At 35.5% G+C, this 16,201-nt stretch overlaps 1 protein-coding gene and 1 pseudogene across 1 annotated transcript in view; one reads left to right on the forward strand and one right to left on the reverse strand.

Moving 5' to 3' along the window:
- Nucleotides 1-16,201, reverse strand: part of Spag6 (sperm associated antigen 6) — a 75,715-nt gene that overhangs the window by 55,829 nt on the left and 3,685 nt on the right. Inside the window, exon 3 of the mRNA XM_047521329.1 lies at nt 170-336. Within this exon, the coding sequence (XP_047377285.1) occupies nt 170-336 (167 nt within the window). The remainder of the gene's footprint in view (nt 1-169; nt 337-16,201) is intronic.
- LOC124962164 (ADP-ribosylation factor 2-like) lies at nt 11,756-12,292 on the forward strand (annotated as a pseudogene).

The raw sequence follows: 16,201 nt of genomic DNA on the forward strand, positions 1-16,201 counted from the left end.
GCAGAATACACTTAAAGATATTATTGTGTGCGTATTATTATGAGAATTTTAAGTTGCATTAATACCAAAATAATTCAAATGTCTATAAGTTCACAACTGTTCCCAATCTACCGAATTCTTAAAAATCTAAAACAAAAGGCATATACATTATTTTTTTAAAAAATCTTACATTCTGTTCTGCCAATGAATAAACAAGCTGTGGAAGAATGTCACCCTTCACAACTGCTTCTGCTAAGTCATCATTATAATTGGCCAGTCTCCCAAGAGCCAAAGCAGCAGTCTGTTGAATTGTTGGAACCACATCCAGAAGAAGAGGTCTCAGCAAAGACATTACACCTGAGTTAAATTATGAAACACAGAAATCAGCAAAATTTAAATTAAAAAGCAAACATACAATTCAGCACATATACGAATGTTACAGTTTGGCTCTGGAATGGCCCCCCAAGGCTCCTGGGTTAAGGGTTCGTTCTGCAGCTAGTAGCAGCATTACTGGGAGGTGGTGGAAACTTTAGGATGCAGACCTAGTGGGAGGAAGTAGATCACTGGGGCATGTTCTTGAAGTTTACATCTTGTCCCAGTCCCTTTCCTCAGCTCCTGTCTCACTCCCTCTCTCTCTCCGTCCTGGCTGCCATGAGTTGAGCAGTTTTGCTCCACCAAATGCTCCCTGCCATGATGTTCTGCCCTACCACAGCCCAGAAACTGCAGCCAAGTGATCATGTGCTGAAACCTTGGAAACTATGAGCCAAAATAAATCTTTCCTCCTTTATGTTGAGTTCTGTCAAGTATTTTTCATAGTAACAAAAAGCTGACTTAACACATATGCAGACAAGAAAATCAAGGGTAAAAATCAGTACAAACAAAAAAATTATCCACTAAAAGCTAATGGGATATTTAGAATGATCTGACCTGCCAAGACACAAAATCATAAAAACCGTAATTATTAAGCAAGCAGCATAGCATGGAAATAAGAAAGGCTTTGGAATTAGATAAGAGTTTAAATCTCAAAACAAAAAGAAGTACAGTAGCCAGGTGTGGTGGCAAACGACTGTAATCCCAGAAGCTTCAGAGACTGAGGCAGGATTATTGCAAGTTCAGAGCCAGCCTCAGCAAAATTGGGGTGCTAAGCAACTCAGGGAGACCCTGTTTCTAAATAAAATTGAACAAATTATGCTATATCCATGTATGAATACATCACAATGAATTCCAATTTTATGCACAACTATAATATACCAGTTAAGAAAACAATAAATAGAAGACCCTTAGAGTAAAGAAAGGGGTTAAAGGGATAAGAGAAGGGAAAAGGAAAGTACTGGGGACTGAGAATGAGCAAAGTGTTATATGCATTTATGATTATGTAAAAATGACCCTCACTAATATGAATAACTATAATTCACCAATAAAAACATTTTTTAAAACACTTAAAACTCTGATTCAGCTCATAAATAGCTATGTGGCCTGATGGGGTTGTCATGAGGAATGCAGAAAAAGTTGTATTTGGTATAATGCCTAGTACCCTTGTAGGCAGGAAGCAGGAGAGGGAAGTCCCCTTACGTCCTTTCTTCTCAGTCCCCCACTTAGTCTTTTCTCTTATTCTAACCTAACTTAACTAATTTGATTACAGAAATTTTATCAGGATCTCTCTCAGAGCCCAGGCGTCTCAGACTCATGAAAGTTGCGTGAGTACTACCTCCACATAAATTCCTTGAGATAAGCATAACGTATTACCAGCTTTCATAATATTCATCCTAGGATTCAATACATAATAGGTGTATAGGTATATCACTATCATCACTGCCACAGCCATAATGAAAGTAGCTTATAGCTATTCAGCACTTCTTATATGCAAACATTATTCTAAGAACTTTTTTCCATATTAATTCACTTAACTCTCATAAAAAAAAAAAAAAAACCTATGAAGTAGGCTCTATTATTGTCTGTTTTACTGATAGGGTAGGAACAGTAAATTTTCATACAACTAGTAAATGGTAGAGCAAGGTTAGAATTCAGACATTCTTTATAGATCATTATTAAATAAATAATGTGTATCAAAAATAAAATGCATCAAAAATTATTTTACTGGCTATTCCAACTCTTTATATCAACATAGCATTATTATAAAACCTAAAAAATAGTCAACTACTATCTCCTGCTTTAATGATGCTATTTGAGTCTACAGTTACAAGAAAAGTAATGACAATTCAAACTGGAACAAAGTGCCCTTGATTTTCTAAACTACTTAATTAATGCCAGTTTATTAAACCTGATGTCATTATATCTTTTCTTTAAAAACATGTCCCACTGATACAGAAAAGCAAATATCACCAATTTTCTTTTTTTATGTTATATCCAGAAACATTTTTATAGAATAAAAAGAAACATTTATATTAACTATAACAACACATAAGCTCAGACCACAGTTAAGAAATGGTACTACCAAATATCAGAAGCAGAAAACAACTATATTTGTCACCAATACACTTAAGACGTGACCTGGGACTTTTTCTAGTTTTCCATTTCATTGGTCATCATTTGTATATCCAAGTTGGCTAGATTCGATCATCTTCTATAAGGCCACCATTGCCAAGTGTGGATCCGATGCAGGTTACTTAACTCTGGGTAGGAGGGCTCCTGTTCACGCATGTGTCATAGCTCATGGTAAACAAACCAAATGCTCATGAATATTGTTTACATTATTATCTATCTCTTTAAAATAGACAACTACTGAACTCTCCCAACAAAAAACTTAAAACAGAATAATGTATTAGAATAACTACCAAATGTTGACACAAGTTATTTCTGGAAAGTTGAATGTAAAATAATTTGTAATTTGCTTTATTACTCTTTGTAGGAGTCTTACGTGGTAAAACATAAATAACAGAAAATTACCATTTTGACCCTTTTTAATGTATGGTTCAGTGACCATTTGCAATTCATGTAACTATCACCATCTAAAATCCACCAAACTTTTCCATGGTGGCTGCACCATTTTACATTTCTACCAGCAATGTAGAAGGGATTCAATTTTTCTACATCCTCACCAACAACTGTTATTTTCCATTTAAAATAATACTACCACTCATCCTAATATGTGTGAAGTGGTATCTCATTGTGGTTTTCATTTGCCTTTCCTCAGCACTAATGCATTGAGCATCCTTTTGTGTGCTTCTTGGCCATTTGTACATCTTCTTTGTAGAAATGTCTATTCAACTCCTTTGCTCATTTTGGAATTGAGTTGTTTTTGTTGTCATTGTTGTCATGTATTTTTTATAATGGATATACACCCTTTTAACTAAAAAAGATCAACACTCTAAAGAGAAAAAGCTAAATTCGTAAGCATATATTTAAAGTTTCATAATGAATGAACTAATGAGGCAAAAAAATATAAAGTATGCTTAGAGTAGTTTTAAAAGAATCACAATTGGGCTGGGTTTGTAACTCAGTGGTAGAGGCCCTTGCCTAGCATGTATGAGGCACTGAGTTAGATCCTCAGCACCACATAAAAATAAAGAAATTAATTAGGTAAAGGTTAAAAATTCACAATTATGTTTCATGTTATTTTTTTCAGATGATTCTGATGTTTTTGTTCCTATTTTGTTTGCCCACTTGATACATTTATGTGAAGGCAGTGGTTTATTGTCTTTTTTTAAAAAATGTTTTTTAGATGTTGATAGACTTTTACTTTATTCATGTACTTATATGTGGTGCTGAGAATCAAACCCAGTGCCTCACACATACTAGGCAAGCACTCTATCACTGAGCCACAGTCCAGTTTATTGTCTTTTGAAATATAATTTGGAAGTCAATCTATACTGGGTTACTCATATTGTATTATATTCTGAAATCTCAAAAACTTTAAACTGTTAAGAATATAAAGAATGAATTAATTTATCTGTGGTTATAATATTCAATTCTCAACATTTATAGTATTTAGCTAATATAAGTCTCCCAATTTTGGAAAATTTCAGTTTACAATTTAAAAGAAAATATTTTGTCCCCCAAAATGATATTTCACAAGTCCATATAACCAAAATAATTTTTTTCTTTACATATTTTCTCCATTTTCTACTACATTTGGCTCATAAAATAAAATGACTCATAATTCTTTACCTTCTAATCTTCCATATCCAGTATCAAAGTTAGGCTTTTTGTCAATATTCTGCTCTATATTCTTTAGTTCAAACAGAAGCACAATGTAAATTTTGAAAAAATTTTAAATCTACAAACTTATTAAAAAAAAACTAATGTGTCAGTTTGTAATATTTTTGTTTGAATGACCTTATTCAATAAATGACCTTGGGTCTGAGAGTATAGTTCAGTGGTAGAACACTTGCCTAGTACGAATGAGGGTCCTGGATTCAGTCCCCAGCACAGAAAAAAATTAATAAGTAAATTTTGAATTAGGTAGTTTTTATTGGAGAAAAAAAATAAATTCTCAAAAATACTGCTCCAGGGGCTGTGGAGATAGCTCAGTTGGTAGAGTGCTTGCCTTGCAAGCACAAGGCCCTGGGTTCAATCCCCAGCACTGAAAAAAAAAAAAAAAATACTGCTCCAAATGTCTAGTTCCTGAATTTCCTCTTAGTACTTCAAAATTGTCAGTCCCCATGTGCTTTTCTTTCTCTAAAGGGACATGTTCTTACCTCTTACACAAATTGAGGATGGAAACTGTTATTCTAATTATAGGTTTGTCCTAAAAATACAGATAAAGATGCAAGAGGAACTGCATAAAAATGATGACTAAATGAAAAAAGAAAAAGTCAGAGAATTAGAGAAAATAAAGCAGTAACATATAAAAACAAATGTTTTCCTTACCTGTCTGTCCATTAGGAATCCAGTCCACAGTAAGTGCATGCATGAAAATTTAAAGTTCATAATAACTACACAGAAACCTGAATAGTTGCTACAATATTAGATAAGGACTTTAGTGAGGAGCTAACAACATATTTAGAATTTCCACTGATGATCCCAACGTGTACCAATAATATATCTATTAAAAATAAGAATTCAGGGGCTGGGACTGTAGCTCAATGATACAGTGCTTGCCTAGCACATGTGAGGCACTGGGTTCAATCCTTAGCACCACATACAAAAATAAATGAATAAAATAAAGGCATGCTGTCCATCTCAACTACAAAATTTTTTTTTTTTTTAATTCAGAGGTTGGGGTGTGGCTCCATAATATCACCAAGCTTACCTAACATCTGTGAGACCTTAGGTTCAATCCCCAGCACCACAAAAAAATAAAAATAAGACAAAAATTCATATACTGTACTCTTGTATCTGTAATATAGTTCTGCCTACTCTATAAAAATGAATAAAATTATGTGAAAATATTTTTGAAATTTTACCTAAAGATAATCATTAAATCCCCCCATACACATACACATATTCTCGCATGCACGCACATGCATATACACACAGACGCGCACGCACATGCATATACACACAGACGCACACACACACACACACACACATTATAGCTTTGAGTTCCTATTCTATTTGTTGTTGTTGTTTTAGAGTTATATTGGGAACATTGCTTCTAAGACTTTCATTGCAATTTAGTTATACAAAAAACAAAAATCAAATAACCTTGCCATTCCCATAGTCATTCATTCAAAACAGATCAGGTTTAACAAGTGGCAAGAAAAAGAAATATATATATGAGTTAAGGCAGCATTTACTGTCAAGAAACTAACAATCTAATGGAGATTACAAATAACCTCAAAGAAATCATAACTTTAATTCCTTTTAATACAGTGTAGGCCAAATAACTTCAATTTTGCTGCCAATGGCATATAGAAATCATCAGGAAGAACATGTTAACCATTTTCAATGATAAAAAAAAGCCCATTCATTCTTATATTACATGTATATAATTTCTGTTACCTCAATCTGCTGTGTTTTATAAAAACATTTACCATCTCGACTTTGTTCCTTTAAAGACAATATCTACAATTATAGTTCTTTCAATTTGCCCAACTGTACCATAAGTACCTTGGTAATAAACATTTTAAATATTTTTAAAAATATGTGCAAACTGGGCCTTCTACTTAGGTCATAGCAAAGATTTCTTGACCTGGGTAAGGTAATGTGGACCTATAGTCCCAGCTGCTCATGGGGCTGAAGCAGGAGGATTGCTTGAGCCCAGGAGCATAAGGCCAGCCTGGGAAATATACAAAGACCCCATCTTAAAAATAAAAGGAGTCTGATGTGGTGGTTCATGCCTGTAATCCCAGTGACTCGGAAGCTGAGGCAAGAGGACTGCAAGTTCAAAGCCAGCCTCAGCAACTTGGCAAGGCCCTAGGGTAAGTTGATGAGACCCTGTCTCAAAATAAAATATAAAAAGGTCTTGGGGATATGATTTAGTGATTAAGTGCCCGTGGGTTTAATCCCTGGTACCAAAAACAAATAAATAAACAAATTAAAGGAAAAACAGAAAATATTTACCTCTTACCTGCTTTGTTTTGTTTAAATTTTTTTATTTTATTTGTTTTGTTGTAGTAAAATATACAAATAACAAAGATTATTTTAACCATTTTTAAGTATACAATTTAGTGGCATTAAGTACTTTTCATGGTGTTGTACAACCATCACCACTATTTCCAGAACATTTTATCATTCCTAACAGGAACTCTATACCCCATTAAACAATACCTCTCCATTTCCCTTCCCCTCGGCCTCTGGTACCTTCTATTCCTTTTTCTGTTTCTGTTAATTTTCCTATTCTAAGTAACTCTTTTAAGTGGAATCATACAGTATTTGTGCCTTTTTGTCTGCCTTATTTCATGGGATCATAGAATGATTCTATGTTCGCTTTTTGAGGGATGCCAAATTGTTTTCCATAGTGGTTTTACATTCCCACCAGCAAAGCACCAGGGTTCCAATTTCTTCAAATTTCTTCAATTTCTCATCAACTTTTAGTTTTTGGTTTGGTCTGGTTTTTCTATAATACCATCCCAAATGAACATTCACATTTATTTATTTTTGCAGTGCTAGGTTTTCAACCCAGTGCTAGGCAAGCACTCTACCACCGGGCTACATGCCCAGTCTTTTATTCTTTTAAATTAATAGAGTCTCCCAGACTGGCCTTTAACTCATAATTCTCCTGCCTCAGCCTCCTGGACAACTGGGACTACAGGCCCACATGCCACCTCATATGATTTTGACTTGCATTTCCCTGACTATTGAGTATCTTTTCATATGTTTATTGCCATTTGTATATATTCCTTGAAAAAATAAAACCTATTTCAGTTCTTTGCACATTTTTGAACTGGATTATTTTGTTGTTGAGTTGTAAGGGTTCTTTATATCTTATGGCTATAATCTCATCAGATCTATGCTTTGCAAATATTTTCTCCTATTCTGTTGGTTTTCTTCACACCCTCTTGATGTCTTTTGATGTCCTTTATTTTTTTAGATTTAAAATGAAGAGATTTCTACCATTAGTTTTCTATTCTCTAATTCTATTCAAAATTATCATCATAAACTTACAAAATATGTGATATGTTTTTCAGTGTAAATTTTAAAAATTTAAATTCCAACAATACATTTTATTTTCATCTAAAGCTATGTGACCATTTAGTATGAAACTGCTACTATAGTTCCTTCAAGTTTTGGAATTGATTTTTACTTACAATTAACCAAATAAACAGTAAGGATTACATTTGAGTGTCAATGTTATCACATGACTCAGGCATTCTTTTGGGGGTTCAATGAGGATAACAGAAGCTTCATGCTTTAGAAATATAAGGAATGTTTTGTCCTATCTGCTACAGGACTGCTTATGTTAAAAGACACAGAGGGAGGTAGTTAAAAGCATGAATCTATAGGGAGACTCTTCAGATTGAGGTTCTGCTACTTCCTAGTTGTGGTACCTGGAAAAGGTTATTTAATATATCTGTATCTCAGTTTCCTCATATGTAAAATGGTGACAATACTATGAGTACTCATAAAGTTGTGAGAAGTAAAAGTTAAAATTTATAAAGGGCTAGGAAGATTAGTTGGGACAAAATACCAACAAGTTCTTGATAAATACCATCAAACTCTTGCTAAAGGAATCAGTTCACTAAGCTTAGTGAATAACCCCTTAATTGATACCCCCTTGTAACGCACAAATAGTTAAGTTTCCATGGTCCCATAGATTGATTTTCTTTATCATATAATGTAGAATTACTATGGAATGAATAATTAATTCAAGAAATACATATTAAGAATATATGAAGTGTTGTAAACAATTGTCCTTGACATCAAGGAACTTACAAAGGAGTTATGAGAAATAATTCCCAGAAATATATGATACATGCAACTAAAGAGGCAGAAGCTACTATGCAAAACTATAACAAAGCATCCAGCCCAAGCTGTGAGGAAGACAGGAGGCAACCTGGGGGAGAAGTGACATCAAAGTTGAGATCAGCAGGCTCTCCAGCAGACTAGGCCCATGAAAAAATTAGAGGGTGTAGAACCGGGTAGGACTGAAGAGGATGCCAACCAGAAGGAACTATGTCATCTAAGCTCAGAGGCAAAATGGGTTTGACTTGTTAACAAAACTGAGAATGCAGAAAAACCACCAAGCCAATTATGATTTAAGATGTTATTTCCCTGATAATACACAGGGAAAGATCTTGTAATTTATTTAAAGGGTCAGAATGAATCACAAAAAATAGTGTTTTTACATAGAACTCAAAAGTAATGATAAATATTTCAAGAAACTACTATGAGTAAGAATAATCTATTTTCTCCTTTTAAATTTATTTTTATCAGCTATAGTGATCTTCTAAATTTTATTTGATGATTCAGTGTTCAGTTGTTTGTCAGTGAAAGACTACCACACCTGGGACAGAGACTACCAACTCTAACTGGGCACCTAGCAACTCTTCTGAAAAAGGCAAGGAAGCACAGTTCAAATTAACTTATTTAACACTTAGGTAGTATGTCCCATGTGCAGGCACTCCCCTAAGAAATTTATAAATCCCACTTAATCCTTGTTTCAAGTCAATATTATAAAGTAGAAACTATCTATCCTTTCAGAGTCTATGCTCTCCTGCTTCTTCTTTGACTGTCAATCACAGTCGATTTATCAATGAAAACTGGTTTATGTGCCAGATTTAGAGTGTATATCAAAGGATGTAATCCACTGATTTCACATTATTCTACCACTAACATTATCATAGCTCCTTTCCATGATTACTGTTTTAAATAACAACTCCATTCATTTTTAGTGAACTCTCTCACACTTAACTAGTTACCATCTATTGCTGAAATTTTAAATTAGTGAGAATGTAGAGAACATATAAGTTATTTCAGGACTAGGGCTATAGTTCAGTGGTAGAATGCTTGTCTAGCATGTGTGAGACCCTAGGTTCAATTCCTAATACTGTGAAGAAAAAAAAAAAGTAAAATTTTTTTCAAATTAAATTCACATTATACTCTAGATAAAATGACTGAAACTTACATGTTTATAATTACATAAGAAAATATTAAATGGATTTTTTGGTATAGTTTTCAAATGAACATGTAAGTCCCACAAAACCAAATCTTTCTTTCCAGCTCGGATCTCTCCCTGGAGTTTCAGCCCTCTGAATCCAAAGCTACCCAGTCACTGGCATGTGAATCCTCATTTCCCTTGCTTTTTGTATTCCCTTTGACTATTAAGGACAGGTGTTGATGTGTCCAACAACAAGAAGCCTGGGAGTCATCTTGAACTCATCTCTCTCCATACCTGTCCCTGTTCCCTTCTTCTAAGTCACCAAATCCTGCTGACTTCCAACATGACTGCTATAGCAAAAAACGGATACCTAGGCTTCCTGATCCTGTTTTAACCCCCTCCAAACTATTCTCCACACTTGCTACAATCATCTTCCCCTTTTTTGGTGGGGGTGGGGGATATTGGGATGGAGCCCAGAGCTTCACATATGCTAGGTAAGCACTCTACCACAGAGCTACATCCACAGCCCTAAAATCATTTTTCTAAACACAAAATGGGTTCAATTATTCTCTGACTAAAACCCCTCAAGGGCTTTTTATATGTCAACAGAAATCCAAACTTCCAATATGAGGAAGTCCTTTATGATTAGGCCTGTTTTCCTCTCCAACCACAAATGACTATACTTCCCCTTGCCCTATCACCCCAAGCTCCAGCCACACCTGAAACTTACCCTTTCCTACTCTTGTTTTTGTGACTTCATATGTAATGTTCTACCTGGTGCTGTTTCATCTGACTAACTCCTAAGAAATTCATCAGAGATAACATCTACTCCTAGATGTATCCCTTGAAGAATGTCCCTTATTCCTAAATTCCAAGTTAGTTTCCCTTCAAATAAATGGGGAGCTGGAGGGAATCCTTCTATCTATCCATCCAATCCATCCATCAGCAAATAAGCTGCTTAAGGACAGGGATTATTCCTTTCACCTTGGTAATGATTAGCATCTAAGTATCCCTCTGGTATTTGGATACAAAATAAATATTCACTGAATGATGAATTAACCAACAGTGAAAATTAATGTGTAATTTTCTTCTTCAGATATATTGTAGTTAAAACAAAAACAAAATAAATAATATGTCCATGGTAATCTTCTTTTTGAGTATAAGATGTCAGATACATGAGTGACACTATTACCACAAATTCCTAAAGCTTTAAGGAATACAGAAGATAAAAATGTCTAGGAATAAGGCAGCAGAGAGGGTAAATAGGCTGTACCAAAAAAGATTTCCTATTCCAAGAAGTTGCTATGCATAATATTCAAAGAGGAAACATTTGGGAGGCAATTAATTTTAAAAATCTATTTTTAGCTGGGCCAGTGGTATACACCTACAATTCCAGCTACTTGGGAGGTTGAGTAAGTTCAAAGCCAGACTGGGCAACTTAGTGAGATCCTGTCTCTAAATAAAATTGAAAAAGTGATGGAAGTTAGAACACTTGCTGGGCACGAGTAGGCCCTGGATTTGAGAGAGAAAGTCAGCAAACCACAGAGCAGCTGACCGCCCAGGGCTCAGAATAAGTCTTTTCTGAATTCTCCTTGATCCGGGCAGGCTTCCAGTCCCACAACCCTTTGAAGTACTATCTTGGTTCTCAACTCCCCAGGGATTACAGACCTTTCCCTGGATGCTTTTCCAGAGCTTCTGGTTTGATAAGACTTTTCTTAGGAGTCGTAGAAACCTAAAGTTCTCTAGGGTTATGAAGCTGGCTTAAACCCTAAATATCACTCCCACTCGCTCACACCTCCAGAGATTGGGCAATTAATGTTTTTCACATCTGTCCTCCACTCAAATTCCTGTGATGGTCCTTACAGAGATTTCAAAGTCCACCAAGTTTCACAATTATTGGATAGCCACTGGTTACCCAATTACCTAAAGAGAGGACTTGTTTCAAAAGTTAATACCGGCTGGGGAGATAGCTCAGCTGGTAGAGTGCTTGCCTGGCAAGCACCAGGCCCTGCGTTCAATCCCCAGTACCACAAAAAAAAAAAAAAAAAAAAAAGTTAATACCAAGTTTATTAGAAATTTCTAGAGTCATGTAGAAATAATATTCTAATATAAGGTAAAGTAGAAAAGTCACAAGATCAGTAGTAATTTAAAGAAATGAGATCTAAGCAGTGATAGGTTATAGAATTAAATTACAATGGGGAACACTTAAAAATTGCTGTTTAAAAGTCTATTTGGGAAAAAAAGAGATTTAAATTCTTATGGTGGGTTTGGATGCAGCTGGAAAAACCATGATCTTGTATAAATTCAAGCTGGGAGAGATTGTGACTACCATCAATGGGGAACACTTAAAAATTGCTGTTTAAAAGTCTATTTGGGAAAAAAAGAGATTTAAATTCTTATGGTGGGTTTGGATGCAGCTGGAAAAACCATGATCTTGTATAAATTCAAGCTGGGAGAGATTGTGACTACCATCCCTACAATAGGTTTCAATGTGGAGACAGTAGAAAGTAAAAATAGTTTACAGCCTGGAATATTGGTAGCCATGACAAAATCAGACCTTTGTGACAACATTATTTCCAGAACACCCAAGGTCTGATTTTTGTGGTTGACAGTAATGACAGAGAGATGGTCAATGAAGCCCCAGAAGAACTAACCAGAACATTAGCAAAGGATGAACTCAGATATGCAGTTTTAGTACTGTTTGTAAATAAACAGGATCTTCCCAATGCCATGAACGCAGCACAGATCATGGACAAGCTTAGCACACATTCTCTCCACCAGAGAAACTAGTACATCCAGGCTACTTGTGTTACCAATGGAGATGGGTTTTATGAAGGTCTGGACTAGCTCTCCAAACAGCTCAAAAACTAGGAGTGACCCAAAGGAGTCTACATCCCCTGTGCATTGTGGCAAAGCCAGCTGGCATCCTCTGGGTACATGTGCACGTGTGAGGAGCCTTGGTTGCTGTGTGACTGCGAGTGGGGGCAGTTTTCTCACACTGTGTCTTATACAAGCTATAAGAAAACTAGTATGCCATTTTAGGAAACACTGTGTTATGTTTTAAATGCTACCATCCATTTCAATATCTTTGATGCTCATTTTTGTAGTTGATGTAGGAGTCCTTAGTGCTCCCTGGTGCACAACAGTCAAAGTGGTCTTCAGGATGGAAAGAGAAGGAAGTTGGAGAGGAGTACCGACAGGTCTAGTTACAGTCCTGGATCTGGCATCTCTGTATACCTGGAGTACTCATTTCGTAAGAAGGAAGGAATGAATTCTTTCCCATTACTGCTCAAGTTAGCAGCTCACTTTTGAGTGCTTTAAAGCAAATGATCCTCAAGAATAAAAGGTACTTGCTTACTACAGTGTGAAAAGGTTCAGATCGGGATGTTTCCCTTACGTTCTACTTAGCCCAGACTTCCTGATTTAACATGCTTTGAAGAAATCAGTGATTTCTTTGTTAGAGTGTAAAGACACTGTAACACTAGAAAATTATCCAGCCCTTCCCTTAGGCTAATCCTTTCCATTACTTGACAAATGAACACCCTTTTAGTAGCCAGCAAAAGGCCAAGGCTCTTTCCTAAAGCCCACAGTCCACAGTGGAGGGAGGGTGAGGGTCAGGTGGAGGAAGTGAGGGGATGTTGTTTCTGTGTTCTGGTGTCACTGTCTCAGATTTTAGGCCTCAAGGCTGCTGATCCCACTTCCCTGCTCTGTGCAGAATGTTCTACACAGAGCAGGAGGCTCACTCCTGTGGGGAATCATAACCATGTACAACTGTTTTCTCCACCTTAGGCTATTGGTTAGTATCTATTCCCAGGACTCACTCATGAGCTGTGAGAGTTTGTGAGCATCAAAAGGTTAATCTTGGGGAAGAAATTCCCTCCCCACCACCCTTGGTATTGTCCCCCAGTTGGTGCTAAATCTTCTATGAAAAACATCACTTATCTAGATCACACTCCATGGTTCTAACTCCTGCTCTGCATAATAGTAACATTTAGGAACTGTTTGGACATGGTTTTATGCTTTATATTGTCTCCAAATATTAATGAGACTAGCTAAGTTCAGTCAGGTTAGAGCTCTTTTGTCCAGACAACTGTTGGCCACATTCGTAGCTGAGCACTTCCACTAAAGTTTTAAAATTCCTTTAAAAAAAATCTTGATTCAAATTATAGAGAAGGGGATGTAAGATGAATTTTTAACAAAAGTAAAAAAGTAAACCTTGTTTATTGATAACAATGAAATTATAATAAGAAAAATATTCATGCCATGGTAAACATGGGTAAAACATTACATTGTAATACTGGCAACTAAGTCTAGATTTATTTTTAACCACAGAGTAATTCCTGAGAAATATTTAGAATGTACTTCTGAAATTGGCAGGAACGCATCTCACACTTTTGTTATTTATGCTTAGTCTAGTGTACCTGGTATGGTGCTAGGCCTCACTGAACGCTTGTGGATTCGTTGCAGAATAAAGACTTTTCTTTGGAAGCTTAAAAAAAATATATTCTAGCTAACTTATTTATGATGAGGGCAACTACCAAATGTTCTTTGCGTTTAAATATCCACACTACTCTGTTCATTGGAGCTGTTCTAAGAATCCAATTTTTAAGAGATTTGAAAACAAAATAATTAAAATTCTTCCTTCATCCTAAATATTTTGAACACCTAGAATTATGCTAGGTGTGCCAGGGGTGGCGGACACCTATAATCCCAGAGATTCAGTAGGCTGAGGTCAGGAGGATCGTAAGTTCAAAGTCAGCCTCAGCAATTGAATGAGGCCCCAAGCAACTTAGTGAGACCCTGTCCCAAAATAGAAAATAAAAAGGACTCAGGACGTGGCTCAGCAATTAAACACCTCTGTGTTCAATTCCCAGTACCAAAAACAAAACAAAAACAAAAATGAATTATGCTAGGAGTGAGCTGGCTGTGAGAGCCCAGACCTGTAATCCCAGCTCCTCAAGAGACTGAAGCAGAAGGATCACAAGTTCCAAACCAGCCTAGGCAAAGCAGCAAAACCCTGTCTCAAATTTTTAAAAAGAGCTGGGTGTTAGCTCAGTGGCAAGAGTGCTTGCCTATCATGTATGAAAGCTCTGGGTTTAATCCCTAGTTCTGCAAAAAGAAAAACAATTATGCTAGGCATGAAATGTAATCGGAAAAAACAGAAACTAAATAATTTTGGGCTAGGAACATGATTCAGTAGTCCAATGCTTGCCTAAATTCCCAGCACCATGAGGGTGCTAAATAGAAACTAATTTCAACTGTGGTAAGTACTATGAAAGAGAAATACTAGAAACAAGGGAAGCATAAGTCCAGAGACTTAATTTACTGTGAGAGTTCATGGAAAGCTTCCCTGAGTAATCAACATCTAAAAAGAACTGTAAAGTGTGGTTAGAAATTAGTTAGAGAAAAAAGTATAGGGAAGAATTCCAGGTAGAAGAGCGAAGGCACTGAAGGAACAGTAAAATGTAAAGTGGAATTATGGAATATTTGGGTAATTATTCAAACATTTTTGAAAAAAAATAAGACTTATAACATTTAAATTTAACCCACAACTCCTGCAACTTATTTAAGACTTATTTATACCCTGAAGTATTTTTTAATGGTTCGATATTTGCTAAGAATACACTGAGACCCTAGCCCTTGCTCTATTATTTTCTGCTATATTCCTGTACTTAAATAATAAAACAGATAAATGGTCACGAAGGAGCAGTAGTTTGGAACACTGAATAAAACTCTGAAAATAATCTTTTGTTTTCAAGATGTAGTGTTAGGGTTTTTTGTTGTTTGTTTTTTATACCAGAGATTGAACCAGAGACACTTAACCAGTGAGCCCCATCCCCAGTTCTTTTTAGTTTTTATTTTGAGACAGGATCTCACAAAGTTGCTCAGGGCTTCGCTAATATGCTGAGGTTAGCTTTGAACTAGGGATCCTCTTGCCTCATCCTCACGAGCTGCTGGAATTACAGGTGTTCACCACCACATCTAGCTACAAATTCATAATTTTTAGAGCACCCTGGAATATTTTCCACTCAAACATATGTAACAACCCTCTTCATCCCTATCTTTCAGGAAAAGTTAGTGCTTTGAGTTAATTATCTTTTATATTCACAATTTTAAGACTCCTTTCATATTGCAAAATACATCAAATTTAAAGCATGATTGGTTAAATTTTTTAAAGTCACTGATAACTTTTAGTTGCAATATCCTTTAGTACAGCATGTTCTATAAGAGAATCATGGTACATATACATAGCAAGATATGTTTTAAGTACATTAAAAATGTTAACTAGGAGCTTTTCCTTCTCATAGCATATTGAGGTATTAAATAATCTGAAGATTTTTGCCCTGCTCTAGATACCTGCAATTTAAAATCACTTTATATCAACATGTATTTGTTATTTTCTTAAATCTATTAAAATGTCTCAATCAGCCAAACAGCCTAAAACAGGCATATTTAAAGTGTTATACAAACTTTATTCCTAGTCTTCTAAAAATGTATATAAATACTGATTTGCCATGTTTTACTGATTTCCATAGGTTATATGTAAAATACTATAGAACTATACCCCCATTTATATAAATACCTGGTTCAGAAAAAGTTTATTTTATGTAGTTAAGCAGTTTAAAAATAATTTTTTGGAACTTATATAGCTTACTTTAGAAGACCTCCTAAACAGACCTAAGAGGGGCCTGGTATTCCAATATGCCACAAAACATGTTTCTTATATTTTAAAACTAACCAATTGCTGAAATCTTATAATTGGTAAAAGTAACAATGTAT

This window comes from Sciurus carolinensis, chromosome 12 (genome assembly GCF_902686445.1).
Source record: "Sciurus carolinensis chromosome 12, mSciCar1.2, whole genome shotgun sequence".
Lineage (NCBI taxonomy): Eukaryota > Metazoa > Chordata > Mammalia > Rodentia > Sciuridae > Sciurus > Sciurus carolinensis.